The sequence below is a fragment of the Sciurus vulgaris genome (assembly GCF_902686455.1).
Source record: "Sciurus vulgaris genome assembly, chromosome: 4".
Classification (NCBI taxonomy): domain Eukaryota; kingdom Metazoa; phylum Chordata; class Mammalia; order Rodentia; family Sciuridae; genus Sciurus; species Sciurus vulgaris.
Genome location: NC_136464.1, coordinates 103,837,887 through 103,853,958, shown reverse-complemented (window position 1 = coordinate 103,853,958; position 16,072 = coordinate 103,837,887). Strand labels below are relative to the sequence as shown.

Below are 16,072 nucleotides of genomic sequence, written 5' to 3'. Positions count from 1 at the left end.
GTCCTCTTCAAGGATCAGAAAGGGTCAGCTCCAGCTGAGGATAGGTGTGGATGTGTGATCTTCTGTTCACCACTTACCTGCCTCTGCTGAGTCTCTCCATAACATAGCAACTCAACCAGATTATGGAAAATCCACTATCTCATGAGCATCTACCACATGCCTGAATGGGCATGAAACCTACTTAATCACTTTTTTCTGATTCTAAAAGTAATTTTAGATATTTCCAGTATTAAAATAAGTTTGACCTAAACTTCTCTCCATGTTTGGATTAGATAATGTCTGGCCTAATGCAGACTTAATACATAGTAAACTGTAACCTACCCTAATAACCAAAGAACTGAGTCTCAGCCAATCACAGCAGTTGAACTTCCAGTCAATTAGGGGCTGAAATGTGACCATATAAAGCAAATGCCAACTACCAATTGCTATCAATCAGGTTGATCCTATGTCACATCCTTTCCTCTGAGTATAACTTGAACCTACACATAGGATGGAGTAGGCCATTTTGAACCCTCTTTTTCTGGTAGTGCTGCTCTGTTCTAGAACCTCTTCTTTCTCTAGGAAACTTTGTCAAAGTTAATTCAGCTCAGGTTTTGTTTATTTTTTTCTACCAGTACACCAGGACAAATGAACACCTGAATTCAGTTCTAGTCCTACTCAGATTCCATAAAATAATTTAACATAAACGGCTGAATATAAAATTCAAAAATTGAGTATAAAACAGCAAAGGAATGAAAAAAGTAGAGGTGATGGCTTGGAAGCCATAGAAACTGCAAAATGAATGGCCCAAATAGCTACTCAAACAGAAAATGTCAAAACTTAGCTCTGAAGTTTGAGAGAATCCAAATAAGTAGAAAAATTACCTAATATCATCAGAAAACTGAAAAAAAAAAAGAACAGCAACAACAGAAAATTAAAGTTGTGAGTATGAAGTCAAAACAGTAAAGTGTAAATGTTACTAGAACAAATAAGCGTGAGAAGTATTCATATTTACAACATAAAACCAGCCTAGAGAACATTGTGATTGCTCATGTAACTCAAGAGGTTGAGCTAATTAATTAAACCTCATCCTAGGCAAAACCAGAAAGCCATTGATATTGTGTTTTGACCTGGTATTTCTTAAGATATCATTAATGCTTAGCTGACGTGGTTAGACTTTTGAGATAACCCATGAAAACTAAATGTTGCTTTTGCTTCTTAAAGCAAAGAAAAAAGTATTAAAAGCTATTAGTTCATTTAAAACACAAGAAGAGAAAAACATCACAATACTGCAAAAAGATTCCTGCTCAAAGACTTTGTTCAAGAGGTAAAGTCCTTCATTGGGCAAATGAGGACTATTTTGTGTGCAGTTACCTTCTCAATGATCTCGTAACACTCTTCTAACCGCTGAGTTCTATCTTTCAATATGATGCTGGCTTCCTTATAGTCTTTCAGCCACTCCTGATAATCATCCTCAGAGAGATCAGCATAGGCCACACAGAGAGTCCGCAAGCCTGCAAAACAGCCTTTAGTAAATGGGGACAAGACGGGTCTTTTACCTGCTAGGGGACATCATGTGGCTCCCTTTTACATAAGCATGCCCCCACCAAATTAAAGAAATCATCTTCTTTTACAACCACTAAAATTTAAAAATTTGCACATCTACAAACAGAAATTTTAAAACAACTTTACTATACTATAATGCAAACCATCTCTTCTGTAAGTTTGAGTGCATAAGAAGTCATAAAAATGAAATTTGCACAGCAGAGGAACATAGGAGCTATGTATGATCCATGTGCAACAGGCAGGAATCAGCAAGGGGAGAGGCAGGAAACTGGCTAAAATAACTATCCTAGGTTGCAGTATGCATGTTGGGGCACGTGCCTGTAAGCCTAGAGACTTGGGAGGCTGAGGCAGGAGGATTGCAAGTTTGAGGCCAGCCTCAGCAACTTAGCAAGACACTGTCTCCAAATCAAAAGTAAAAAAGTGCTGGAGATGTGGCTCAGTGGGTTTAATCCCCAGTGCGTGTGTGTGTGTGTGTGTGTGTGTGTGTGTGTATCTATATATATAAAGCCCAATGTGCTATCACATGAAAGATCCAGACTTTCAGGCAGCCATGCCCATGTACATCCGTGTGTGTGCACGCACAATCGTGTGTGCGTGCTTGTGGCCACAGAAGCACACTGTGGTAGGAAAAGAGTGGTCAGCACTGAAGCAGGGCTCCAGTTTCATCACATACACTGGCAGGAAAATCTGACATCCATGCTTTTAAAGACTTCTAGAGAGCCCTTTCCTACTCACTGTGGGTTCAGTGAATTATTCCCTTAAGTCATGGATAAGCCAGTACCATAAGGATAAGAAGAGGACAGACAAAGAAGCACATGAGTTTTTCTGGAAAGGGACTAACTATAAGACCATGTAATTGGGGACAAGACGGGTCCTACATGTGAGTTAGCCTGTGTCTCCTGCTGTGCTGCTGGTTAACAAGTTAGGAGAGTCACATACAGAGAACTGAGTATGGACTTTGCCACTTATTTGGTCACTGCCACAGGCACAGAATGTGGCAATGAGAGGGCAGGGGTAGGCACCTGAGGAGTCTCCTGTGAAGCAACCCAAGTACTGCACAAAAAAGACACATCTATTTGGAATATGACTGCTTATCCAAGCATCAGACTCAAATGCTTGAGAGTACCGCTTTGGTGGTGAAAAATAATATTTCCAGTTTTTGCTTACCTTCTGTGGCAAAATATTCCAGATGGCATAATGTTTCTTCCATGTATTTTGAGTCTTTTGAAAGTCTTTCAAAAATGACATTATCCTGTAAAATAGGGAAACATTCATTGTGACTGGCAAACCCTTATTCAGGAAGTCTTCCAGTCAATGTGCTAAACATGGCTGGGTTTTATTAGTGTTTATCTAATGTGCATGAAAATACTTGAGTGGGCAAGTAAGTGTAGAGCTCTTGGCTGGGCTTGGGCATGAGCTTTGGAGGGGGGGGAATTGGGGTATGGATGTGTCCAACAAAACCAAAATCTGTTATGTATCTTCAAAGTCAAACAAAAACACATTAAGGAGGACCCTAGGAGCCAGGAGACTAATGAAGGATACAAGAGTGCCTACATTTACACACATCTGCAAAATTCATATCCTAAAGTGTATATAGATTGAGTATCCCTTATCTGAAATGCTTGAGACTGAAAATGTTTCAGATTTGGGATTTTGGAATGTTTGTGTATACATGAGATATCTCAGGGAAGAGACCCAACTCTAAACATGAAATTTATTTATGTTCCCATACACCTTACACACACAGCCTGAAGGTAATCGTATACAGTACTTTTACTGTGCCTGTATTTTGTCTGTAACTCATGATATGAGGTCAGGTGTGGAATTTGCCACTTGTGTCATACCAGTTATCAGTGCACAGAAAGATTTTTATTTTAGCATATTTTAGATTCAGGGTTTTCAGATGAGGAATGCTCAACTTGTAATATCTTTATGCAGAAATGGAAAAGGTGAGATACACAGCCTGTTACCCAAGTGCAAACCTGCTTGCTAACACCAAAGATGCTCCTAACCAGGAGCAATGAACCCAGTTCTGAGAAATATGTGGTTTGACACAGCTCATCTGTCCTGGAGAGGGCTGAATGCCATAGATAATCCATCAAATATGTTGTTCATTGCATAGTCTCAGCATGCATTTTTTTAAAAAGCTAGTTTGGTTTGGGGGAGTGGTTTGAAAGAATTAAATTCTATAAAAATAAACCTTTGCAGCATTTTCATATTTACACTATTGTATGTTTATATTCTTCCTCTCTGCCAACTCATACGGACCCAAAACTTGCTGGGGTACTAAGAATACAACAGCAAAAAATAAACAAAGTTTAAAAAGAATATCATATAGCCAGGCATTGTGGCACATTCTCTGTAATACCAGTGACTCGGGAGGCTGAGGCAGGAGGATCGCAAGTTCAAAGTCATCCTCAACAATTTAGTTGGACCCTGTCTCAAAATTAAAAAATAAAAAGGGCTATATGTGTAGCTCAGTGGTAAAGCACTCTGGGTTCAATTCCCTGTAACTCCCCCCCCGCAAATAAATATTTTGTAAGAACATAGCCTCAAAGACCTTAACTTAAATTGTTGCTCTATAAAAACAGAATTCTTTTATGGGTCCAAATATAATGCCTTCAGAAGTACCATTCAGTATTCATCCTTAAAATGCTCTAGTTATAGTGCACTTAAGTGATATCACCTTTCCCCCACAATTGGTAAAAATTAGAAAGATTTTCAACAGACCACTGATTCTAGTATAGTATCATATTCTCAACATAGTTTTATAAAATAAACTTAATAATGCTTTCCCTCAACCCAAGACCATCATTTATCAGGATATAGTTTTACAAATAAAATTGATAAGCAATGACATCTTTCCTCAGAGACAACACCTTTGAGTCTGGTTACTGAAAGGGAGACAGGACAAAAAGACCAATCTATGAAGTTGACCAAAAGGAACAATAAAAATTTGGTCAGACATGTATACCACCCTTGTATCTACACAGCTCTCTATGAGGAATGAAAAATAAAATACAGTGGGTAAGAAGACTAGATGCTAAGAAACCCAACAAAGAGTATTTAAAGAAGATTCTCGCAGACCACACAAATGATATTTAGAGAATCACAAAATGATGGTGGTAAAACTGGAACTAAAATTCATACTCCAAGGATGTTTGCAGTGTGATACACTGAGTTGCTATTTCTGAAACCAACTACTACTAAAAGGAGACTTTTCACTAGCCATCTTTGCCACATCTCCCTGAAGCACATTAGCTTCAGTGACCTTGCACTACTATGTCAGGCTCTTTACCTAAAAGAACTTCTCAACTCTGGGAAAACAATCAAGGAAGGTTAAGGCAGCAGTGAGAAGCCACAAATAACCAGATGTCCACCAAGAACGCACTACCTGAGGCCCTTCCCACTGATACTTACAGCCCCTTTACAGTAGAGTCGAAGTTGTCCTGATGGAGTTCGGACAATTACAGACATTCTTTTTCTCTCACTGTAAGAGTTAAAAAAAAAAAAAAAAAAAAAAAAAAAAAAAGATTGTCACTATCCTGTTTTATAGGACCTCTGTCCTATGATTGAATGTCAATCAAAACAAAAGCAGACAGTCCTAAAATTAACCAGGCTTCATTTTTCCAGATCTTTTACCTCAAAATAGGACTTTAATTGTATACCTCTTGCTCTTTTCATTTAAATCTAATGGATATAAATCTATTTCTTGTCATGCTGAGAAAATTCACTAGCACCGTTATTTGCAGGAGAGGAAGGAGAATTCTATCATGGGTTCTGTGTGTCTATTTGTCTCTGACAATACTCTCTAAAAGTTTTTTTTTTTTTCTATTTTACAGTTCAAAAATATCCAGTAAGCCCAGTAAGAGGTCAAGTGGAAGTTTCGATACAGAGCAATTTAATTCAAAAGCTTCTCAATGTGTCTTCTTTTAAGTGGAATGGAAAGAAATTATGAATTTGTAGAATGCTCCTGATTCGGCACTGCGGTAGTCTCTCTCCCCCTCCTCAATGAAGCCCAGATGCTTCCTCACATATCTCTCATCTCATGGTCCATCCCCACTTACTTAGCTTCAACACTCCCACTGCCTAAATTCCTCTTCTTTCTTCTCTCTATCCACCCTGGCAGTCTTGCCTCATCTCCCACTAACCCTCTGATAACCTACCAGGCCCCCAGGCCACAAGACTCAACATTCTCCTTCCTGTACAGTCTGGTCTAAGCCTTTGCTAATGCTCCGTCCTTCTGAAACATACCCCAACTGGGCCCCAGACACCCATTTCTGTGTCCTTTCCACTTGGTGATTCCCACTGGAATCTAAACTCCAAAGAATGGGGACTTCACCTCTTCAGCTCTGTATAAATTCCCACATTCTGATCCACAGTCTCTCTCTGACCTAGAAATGCATTCTGTCACAGCTACTAGGAATTGAGCACTCTTAGCAAAGTTTTCTTACTCGTGTTTCATTTTCTCAATATATGAAACAGCTTATCACCAATTACTCCAAAGGAGTATTATGTAATTAAGTGGCATCAGGAAAAAAATGAGTCAATGAAAAAGTAACAGAACCACAATTGTAACCACAAATGATCTGTTTCCTCTTACTCCCCCACTGTCTCTCGTAAGTATATCCTCATGTCTCCATCCATATCCACCTGTTTTCATCTAATTCCCTTTTTTCTTCCTTATCTTACCATTAACTGCTGGTCTCAGTTAATGCAGCCCCAAAGCTTTACAGTTCCCAACAAGAAACTTTCAGAGGCACAAAAAAGTCTGAAGAGACATCTTGTATGTCCCCAGCCTCCACACACACCTACATATACTACCACTTCATCAACCATTTTTCATCTCTCCCATTGCATATTCAATATCTGACCCATCAGCACTCAAGCTTAAAGTTCTAAATCTGAAGGCTAGGCCTGGAATATATTTTCTCTAACAGGATAAAAAAAAATCAAACTTTATCCAACAGCTTATAAAGCAAACAGGGCAAATAATTTGTGAATCATTTAACAAAGATTACTGAAACCCCATCTAATTTCAAAAACAGGAAAAGTTGCTTTTGAAGGAGTAACAAAACCTTGCTCTTGTACTGACAGCCCAATGTTAAAAAGTGAAAAAGAAATAAACATTAAGATGTGGCTCCTACAATCTAGCTATTGCGAACTGAGCTGCTATAAACATTGATGTGGCTGTGTTACTGTAGTATGCTGATTTTAAGTCCTTTGGGTATAAACCGAGGAGTGGGATAATCTACATCGTGTAAAACCATAGAAACAAAATGATGTACCCCATTTGTGTACAATGAATCAAAATTCGGTCTGTAAAAAATTTAAAAATAAATAAATATTTTTTTAAAAAAAAGTTTAGTCCTAAATTGACCAAACTATATTGTTGCATTGTGTGCATGTATGAATATGTAGTAATGAAGAGCCCACTATTATGTAAAATCATAATGCACCAATTTTAAAAAGATGTGGTTTCTCATAACAAATTATGGATATTCCAGGGGAACAAAAGAATCCAACACATATTCCTATGTCTTAAAGAAACTTCCTTGGGGAGGAATGCTTCGGAATATGTACAGGAGAATGCTCCTGCCTGGACCAGGTCTCTGATGGGATGAACTGATCTGATCTGATCTGTCACCATTTGTCAGTTTCTGAGCTCTCTGGAGGAGTACTGGAGTGAAGCAGGAGGTATGATCTCATGGGACCTTGGCAACGCCAATGAAAATAACACTCTCATCACATGCTCCAAACATGCAGACATGTCTGCAGCTGCTGGTGCAAGAACACCAGGCTCTGGAAAGCTAGAGAAAAAGGAGGACATGGAAGCATAACATTTCTTTTGGATAAAAATAAAGCAAAAAGTCAGCTTCATTTTCTTTAATAAAAGTCACAGATTCCATGAAGAGGAGGGCTTGTGGAGGTATATTTGCCACATCAAATAGTTAAGTACTAAGCACACCATACAATCATGCAAACACGCAGATGAAGTTATTAAAATATACATAAAGTATTTTATTTCACATGCATGAAAGATAAACATACCTGGAAAATTCTAGGACGTGAAGGATTTCAAATGTCTGTTCCTCTCCCATCTACAGGAAAAAAAGCAGCCTCTTACCTGGGTGCAAAGTATTAAAATCTCAAAGCAATTGTACCCCAGTCATAAACACACACGCACACTTCCTATCCTCTAGCCCCCCACAACCCCTTTTCAATCTCTACTGTTTTCCCTGAAGTCTGGCAGAGTCATAGCTCCCTCTTCTGGTAGAAGCTTCATTATCCTGCAGTCCGTGGGCTTCACAGGGGATTTGGTGCAGCCCTTCCAAGTCATGAAGATAAAAGACAAACTGCACAGAACCTTGGGGCCAATTTTGAATTCAGGATTTTACACATTTTATAAAAATCTGTGCCTAGACCATTTACCATAACATCTGCAGCAGGGTTTGCATCCTATCATACAACATCAATTCTCTGCTACAAAATGTATGACTAATCACACTGAGTCACGGAGACCCTACATAAACTCACATCAGTTCTAATTAGGTTTTGCTGCCAAATAACTATTTCCAAAACTTTAAAAAAACTTTTAAAAAGTTTAAAATTCCAATGTTCTTAGATTTTGAGCTTGCAGATAAGGGATTATTAGTGTGTATCTGGTTTTAGGGTATTAATCAAATACCCTTTTTCTTTTCTTTATTGTAACAGGGATTGAGCCCATGGGCACTTTACCACTGAGCCACATCCCCACCCCTTTTTTGTATTTCATTTAAAGATAGGGTCTCACTGAGTTGCTTAGGGCCTCTCTAAGTTGCAGAGGCTGGCTTTGAACTCAACCCTCCTGCCTCAGCCTCCCAAGCCTCTGGGATTACAGGCATGTGCCACCACATCAGCTCAAATACCCTTTTTATCCTGGATTCTTTCAAGTTAGAATTCACAATTTCTTCCATCTAAAGAATGGTAGACTGTGCGACTGCCATTTTCAATTTTTTTCAACTGATCTGCTATTTCCCTAACACATTACAGTGGAAACAGTGTGGCCTTTGGAGTCCAGCAGATGAGAGTTTGAAAAAGTTTCTGCCACCAAGTATGTGAATTTCTTGTGAATGGGGATAGCACTCTTCTCTTCAGCTTGAGAGAAAGGATCAATGAAGTAACATACAAACATCCAAGTCCATGACTGAATAATTTTGCCATTCCTACCACAACTCTCATCCTGTCTTGCTATATCCTAAAATACACTAATTACTTCTTTGATCTAACCTTCATTAGTTTTCATTCACCCCTCTGAATCCACCAGCTCCTCCACCCCTGAACCTGTCCTAATGCTCTCAGATCCCTGTTCAAAAAGGCACCCTCTGCCACCACCCGGCTCCCTGCTAGGAGCCGCCTCCTCTCTGCACCTGTATTAACACCAATCACTGCCACATGCCATCCATGTGGTCAGCCGTTGAAGCGATCAGCAAGGACATGTCAAGTAAATAGGTGGTGGCTAACTGGAGAATTTGTGGTTCACAGATATCCCAGAACTAATGGCTGAATAGAATTTTTTAGATGGTCATTGTTTATGAGACCTAACTAATTAGACAGCCTTTTTACTCCCAGAAATACAACCTTAATCTGACATAACTTTCACATAACTTTTAATCTGACATAACTCCATGTTTGTACAAATATGTCAAAAAGACTCTACTGTCATATGTAACTAAAAAGACAAATGAAAAGAAAAACTCAATAAAATAACAAAGGATGCCAGGTGTGGTGGCACATGCCTATGATTCCAGTGGTTCGGAAGGCCGAGGGAGGAGGATTACAAGTTTAAGGCCAGCCTCAACAGCTTAGCAAGGCCCTAAGCAAGACCTGTCTCAAAATTAAAATTGAAAAGGGCTGAGGATGTGTCTCAGTGGTTAAGCACCTCTGGGTTCAATCCCCTGTCTAATAATAATAATAAACGAAGGAGTGCCAACCCAGCATCTAGCACTGTGATAACCATGACACAGGCTCCTACTTCCCATGCTTATCTGGCACTGGGACCCAAGCAGAAGCAGCTGTTCTACCTGCTCTCCCATCACGTTCAGCCTTCCCACGTTCCCCCACCACACTACACCCTGTTTCTTTAACACATAAAGAAACATGAAATAGCGCCCATACTACTGAAAATCCTACAGTTAGGGTTAAAAGTTTTCTCAGACTGAAGGGAAAGACCTTGCTTAATTTTGTTTTGTTTTAAGTTACTGTAAAGGAAATTCTGTATTCAATCAGTACTTCGCTTTTAATGACTGCACATTTCCCTAAGTGAAATTCCCTCCGTGGATTAAAAGAAACAAAGTAAAAATAAACATGATCTGATCTCTATATTCCAAAAGACTGAAGATGCTCCCCAAAGGGGCCCTTTGTGTAAGGTAGGGTATTTTATAGGTTTTGATATTTTATAAGTAAAAGTGCAAAAACAAACTACTGCCAATTCAAGAACAGTATCAACTTACTATATCATTTGGAAGCGAAGTTTAAAAAGTGCATTAAGGAGGTCTTGGGACTTAAGGATGCATTAAGTCAAAATCTATAACGATCCATGCAATTTCCCCCAAACCGAGGGATGGGCAGCAGGGAGGGAAGGCAATGACATCATCCAGAGAGTAGCACAGTCCTTCTAACTGGTCATCACTAACACCACCAGCACCTCGCCAGTCGCAACCATCGTTTTCACTGTTGCTCACTCCAGCCTTCCTTAATCTAATCTTACTCTTGATACAGGTCAAGCATCCCTAATTCCAAAATCCAAAGGGCTCCAAAATCGAAACTGTTTTTAGCATCAATATGACGTCACACGTGGAAAATTCCACACCCAACCTCACATGACAGGTTGCAGTCAAAACACAGGCACACTTAAAGTAACATACAGAAGCACTCGGGCTGTGTGAATAAGGTCTATATGAAACATAAATTTCAAGTTTAGACTTGGGTTCCATTCCGAATTATCTTATCATGTATATGCAAATATTCCAAAATCTGAAAAAATCTGAAATCCAAAACACTTACAGTCCCCCAAGCATTTTGGAGAAGGGATACTCAACTTGTAAAATATGTTTCCTATTGCTAAATTTCCCTCTGCAGATCACAGGGAAGAAAATTCAAATCAGAAAAATACACCAACCCCTTGACTTTGGGGAATAGTCATATAGATAGAAGAGATATTAACTTCTAACTTGTAGCCCTCACGGCAATAGAGATGAAAGCCCAGTAGACTCAGGACTCCGCTGTGCAAGAACTCTCAGGCACGGGGCTACACAGAGGTGTAGAGCCTCAAGGACAGCCAGGCCACTGAACACAGTGGCACATGCCTTGTAATCCCAGCAGTTTGGGAGGCTGAAGCAGGAGGATGGTGAGTTCAAAGCCAGCCTCAGCAACATTGAGGCACAAAGCAATTCAGTGAGACCCTGTCTCTAACTAAAATACAAAAAAGGGCTGGGGATGTGGTTCAGTGGTTGAGTGCTTCTGAATTCAATCCCCAACACCAAAGGGGAAAAGAAAAAAGAAAAAGGACAGCCAGGCCTTGAAGTTATTTTCCCCACTTTTAGGAAACAGAGAGAAGACTTGAGAAGTTTTGTCCTGCAAACAATTTCGAAATGGTTTATGAAAGACTTCTGGAGAAGCATCTTTAAGAGGGGGAAGTTGCTGCAATACAAAATAAAGGGGATAAGCAAATACAATGACATTACCACCTCAGTGTTTCAACTGAGCATTTCAAGTCTAATTTTTTATCAAAATAAAAAGAGAAACTTAGCCATCCGATTCACCATTGACATGCTGTTTCAGGAGTCTTCAAAATAGTGAAATGGAATGTGCACACGTATGTCCCTTACCACTTCTATGATGACCGAGTATGGGGTTCTGGCTGTGAAGACAAAGCCCAGCTTCTTAGCTCCTTTCACCAAAGCAGCTTCATCTGTCAATAAGAAGTCAGTGAAATGCTAACTAATCCTTCATCAGATAGAATTCCATAAGTACCATTTTTCAAATTACCCACCATGGTTAGGGAGGCCTGGTGTTACCTGCACAGTAGTAAGGATTCAGAATAGGAGAACTCACTCTTCCCACCACCAGGGACTTGAAATGGGCACTTCTGTAGGATGGAAAGATGTGGACCTAAAGCCAATTCACCAGAAGAGTGATTTGCACTCCTGCTTTTCTTGGTTGGTATCAAGTTCTCTCTAATTGACATTAACTAGTATTTCCAATGACTAAAACATCTCCTCTGAGCAAAGTCGTGTTTCAGTTGTAGTTCTGTGGGATTCAAAGCACTAGGAAGTGGGCAAAGAGTAACTGCTCCAATACATAGCTTCCTCAGTGGCTGGAAAATCCACAAGGAAGGGAAGATGAGCAAAGAAACCATCCCTGTTCTCTCTCAAGAGTTTTGTCCAGTCCTGTAACTTACTGGGAAATGCAAGATGGCCCTAATCCTCGCCTGCCATCAAAGTGTACTGGCAGTCAAGAGAGCTTGACACCAACTCTCTTGGGTTGTAATACCTGTAGTCATAATCTGAAAATAGTGAGAGGCCAGAGCCAAACAGCAGGGTCTCTGAAGGGCAGGCTACACCATGCATCTGCTACAAGTAATTGCAAACACCCATCTGGAAGATAGGGGCCAGTAGGGCACTTCCAATCAGAGACCTCACCTGGGGAAGAGGCCTGATAGATGATTTCGTCTCCGTCCTTCTCAGGAACAACAGTGTGGCAAACAGCCAGCAGGGTGAGGAACTCCTGTATACAAGGGGCTGTGGGCTACAAACAGGAGACCACGTTAGCCTGTCAATTACAATACTGCTAGTGTACACTGGAGCTGGATTCAAGTCATTACTTGTTTAAATCCAGTAATGATTCCCTTCTCCCTTTAGCACAGGGTCCAGATACTAAGCTGAACCCCAGGTCTCCAGGGACCTGACAGCTGCACCCCATTAAGTCCACTTTCTGACACTATGATCTGATGTTCTTTAGTTCTTCAAGCAAGGCACGTTCCTTCCCAGTGTCCCATCACCACTTTCAGGAGGTTCTCCTGCCCATTCATCCCCCAGGCTTTGGGCAAGAGTTGCTTCTCTCAGTGTCTCCGAGTCACTGGAGTGCCAGCCCATGCCATTGGGGGAGAAGCAAGGTGGCCTAGCTGCTCCTGCAAGTCCCATGGCCACTGGCTCGCTCACATCTCACACTTCCCAAGCTGCTGTTGCTCACGGGCTTCCTCCCAACTTCTGTTAAGATCCCAGGACAAGTGGGGCTGTCCTCTCTGCCTTCCTCACAGAAGTATGCCCAGGAAAGATTAAACACTCCAATACACAGGGAACCACCAAAACAAGCACATCCCTTGTCTTTCCATCCGCTGTGCTGGCATCTGTTCTACAGTATGTCTAATCTTGACTTGTGTAGGTGTGTGGTGTTGGGATGGAACCCAAGGTCCTTGTGTCTGATCTTCTAACTACATAATTTCAACACTTGTAGGGCAATGCATCCCTCGCCCATAAAAGAAAAAAAAATTGAACAAAAACCAAAATTGCCTTGGATACATGTTTAATCAATTTCTCTCATCCTCCTTGAAAAGAAAAAACCTGTAATTTTAATCAGTATCACACAGATTTATAATCATAGAGAAAATGATACTTTAATATAGTCTTTCCTGTCTAAGAATACAATATGTATTCCTATTCACTAAAGGCATCTAAATCTTCTAAACACATGACCTGGCATAAATCTTATTAAATTTTTTATCTACTCAAAAAATATTTGAGTGTCAACTGTATACAAAGCATTGTGTTCAATAAGTCAGAGTGGGGGATGGATTTGGACAGGGCACCTGAACTAAGCACCAACAGACAAAACCAATAACAAGTTTAATCTCAGCAACTGAGCTGGGGTTGGTTGCAGAAGGTTCTATAGCCAATTAACTACTTAAACTGTAATCAAAGAAGTTGCATGTAACTGATAAGTTGATTAAGGTGTAGCCAACTCAGTTGTTTTTGATGACCCACTTCTATTTTTGCAGGTGTCAGATCACAGTGGTAAGTGGATTTCTAAGAACCTGCTCTGGTTCTGGGGGCTTCCTGCTCGGGAGTCATTAGTTTGCTTTGTTGTGCCTTCCTTCCTCTGCTCAAATAGACACTACTAAATTTCACTGGTATGAGGAATTTTCCTTTTAATAACCATATGAGGCATTTTATCAGTTGCTTTTCATATTATGAATGCAATCAGATTTCCACTATATTTTTACAGTAGTTTATTATTGGGATGTAAATAAACACATTGATTTTAGGAAATTAATTTAATCTAAATGTAACTGAGCTATTACTAGCTGATTTTTAGTTCACTCTCCAGGGTTTGAAGGCAAATGATTTTATTATCCACAAATCATATGATTTTCCTTTTCCTTCCAACACATACACCTGCTCAGTTCCCCACTTTTGGCATGAGCTAGCACTTCAAGAATGATGTTCAAAGGCAGCAGTGGTAACAAGCTTCCTTTAACTGAGGTTATTTTCATGCCTAAGTCTTTAAGTGTGACCCTTCTACATAGGCAAATGGCTATAGATCTGAAATAGGTTTGTTTCACATTTAAGCACAAAGCTGCTTCCTTGTTTTTCATAGAGGTTGTTTTTTTAAGTCATAAATGGATGATAACTGCCCCAAAGATGTTTTTCGTTTCTTCTCTGACCTGTTATTATGACTTAAGGGCAAATTTATGGAAGGAAATCATAACTGTTCACATTGCTGCTTCTTATCAGCTTACATGAAAAGAAAATTCACATTAAATTATACTTGAGTGAAGTCAGATAAGTGAGATTAGATAATTTACAAATCCCTTAAGGCTAACACGGCAAAAATGATAAGAAATTTCACTTAAAAGCACTTCAATTTGAGAAATAGACTTCAAGATTGCTCTCCCCACATCTGAGACCCATCCAGTGATGCACACAACCTTGTCCCACAAAAAGGGTGGGGAGTCATTGACTTACTAGCAAATAAATAAGCCTAACATATTTTCTGAGAGTTATAAGAGCACTTAGGAGATAAGTCTTGGACTGTGGGTGTAGCTCAGTGATATAGCACTTGCCTACTATGCACAACACCCTAGGTTCAACCCCTAGCATTACAGCTAATAATAATAATCATGACAACAACAAATTGAGTTTCTACCTTGAATGACGTGCCATGCGAAATTAATGAAGATTTTTACAAAAAAAAATCCTCAAAATTAATGTACCTTTAGTTTTCTACCTAACCTAATATTCTATAATAAATTAAGGAAAAGAGACAAAATTAATATGCAATCTATAGAAAAGATGTTTGTAATATATTTCAGACAAGCGCTCCATGTTTGAAAATAAACATTTTTTTTCTGTAACTTCCACAAAGAAAAACTTTCTTATAATATTGAAGAACTAGTGGTCTACTACAAATATCATGTGAATACATATTTATTTATTTGTTTATCTAAAGTTAAAGGGTTTAATTGTAGTAAAATATACGTGTAAATATTTATTACTTTAACCATTTTAAGTGTACATTCACAACTCTGTGTACCCACACCATCATCCATTTTTAACCATCCCCAACAATAACTCTGTAACCATTAAATCTTAACTCTCTGTTCTCTCTCCCATCCCTAGCAACCTGTCTCCTGTTTTCTGCCTCTGTGAAGCTGCCTATCCTACACACCTCAAATAAATGAGCCAATACAATATCTGTCCTTTGGTTAACAGTTTTTAATATGCACAAAATGTTATGTATCTAGAAATGAATATTTTCTATTTGATAAACTTAAAAATAGCCAAAAATTTTACATTTTAAATTGTTTTGCATGCCCAATTAGATCTACAAATAATATACAGATACAAAGGATTTTTTTTGTGTGTGTGCATGTGTCAAAAGTTGCCACTGCTTCCTCTACATGTCTTTGGGAGTGTCTCTCACAAACAGAAGTAACTGGTTAGCAATGCAGCCAAGAAATTACATGAACAGTCCTTTGAAATTTCCCATAGGTTGATCCTAAAAGAGACAAATCCCATCCTGGCAATCAGCCCACACAAAGCTTGAAACAGTCCCAAAGGACCCAGAAAGTCAGAAATGACAGCCCAGGAAAAATGAAAATTCTGAAGTAGATGCAAGATCTCCCTTGTAAGGAAAAAAAAAAAAAAAAACGATTTTCTTGAGCCAAATGTTTTAGTTTTAGTTAATGATCCTAAAACAACATAGAAGAAATGCGGGGCATCAATAGCAGAAAATTCTCAAATGCTTATTCTCTCTTCGCAACCACATTATGACAAAATTAAGTGATCCAATAGGTCCTGTATTTGAACTGTTGAAAAACGTCCATTGAGTATACTGAATCCTACCCCACACCTTCCCAAAGACAAATATGAGTATGGTCTTCATCATTTATAGAAAAGGTGGGTTTAGGGTTATGGCTCAGTGGTAGAGCACTTGCCTAGTATGTGTGAGGCACTGGGTTCAATTCTCAGCACCACACATAAATGAA

The 16,072-nt window shown here is 39.3% G+C and overlaps 1 protein-coding gene across 1 annotated transcript in view; it reads right to left on the bottom strand.

Annotated features, from left to right (window-relative positions):
• The window catches only part of ATP8A2 (ATPase phospholipid transporting 8A2), a gene marked incomplete at its 5' end in the record, with an annotated part of 656,754 nt that overhangs the window by 450,486 nt on the left and 190,196 nt on the right, over positions 1–16,072 (bottom strand). The window contains 6 exons of the mRNA XM_079136232.1: positions 1,354–1,493; positions 2,713–2,797; positions 4,966–5,035; positions 7,597–7,646; positions 11,415–11,497; positions 12,228–12,333. Of these exons, the coding sequence (XP_078992358.1) occupies positions 1,354–1,493; positions 2,713–2,797; positions 4,966–5,035; positions 7,597–7,646; positions 11,415–11,497; positions 12,228–12,333 (534 nt within the window). The remainder of the gene's footprint in view (positions 1–1,353; positions 1,494–2,712; positions 2,798–4,965; positions 5,036–7,596; positions 7,647–11,414; positions 11,498–12,227; positions 12,334–16,072) is intronic.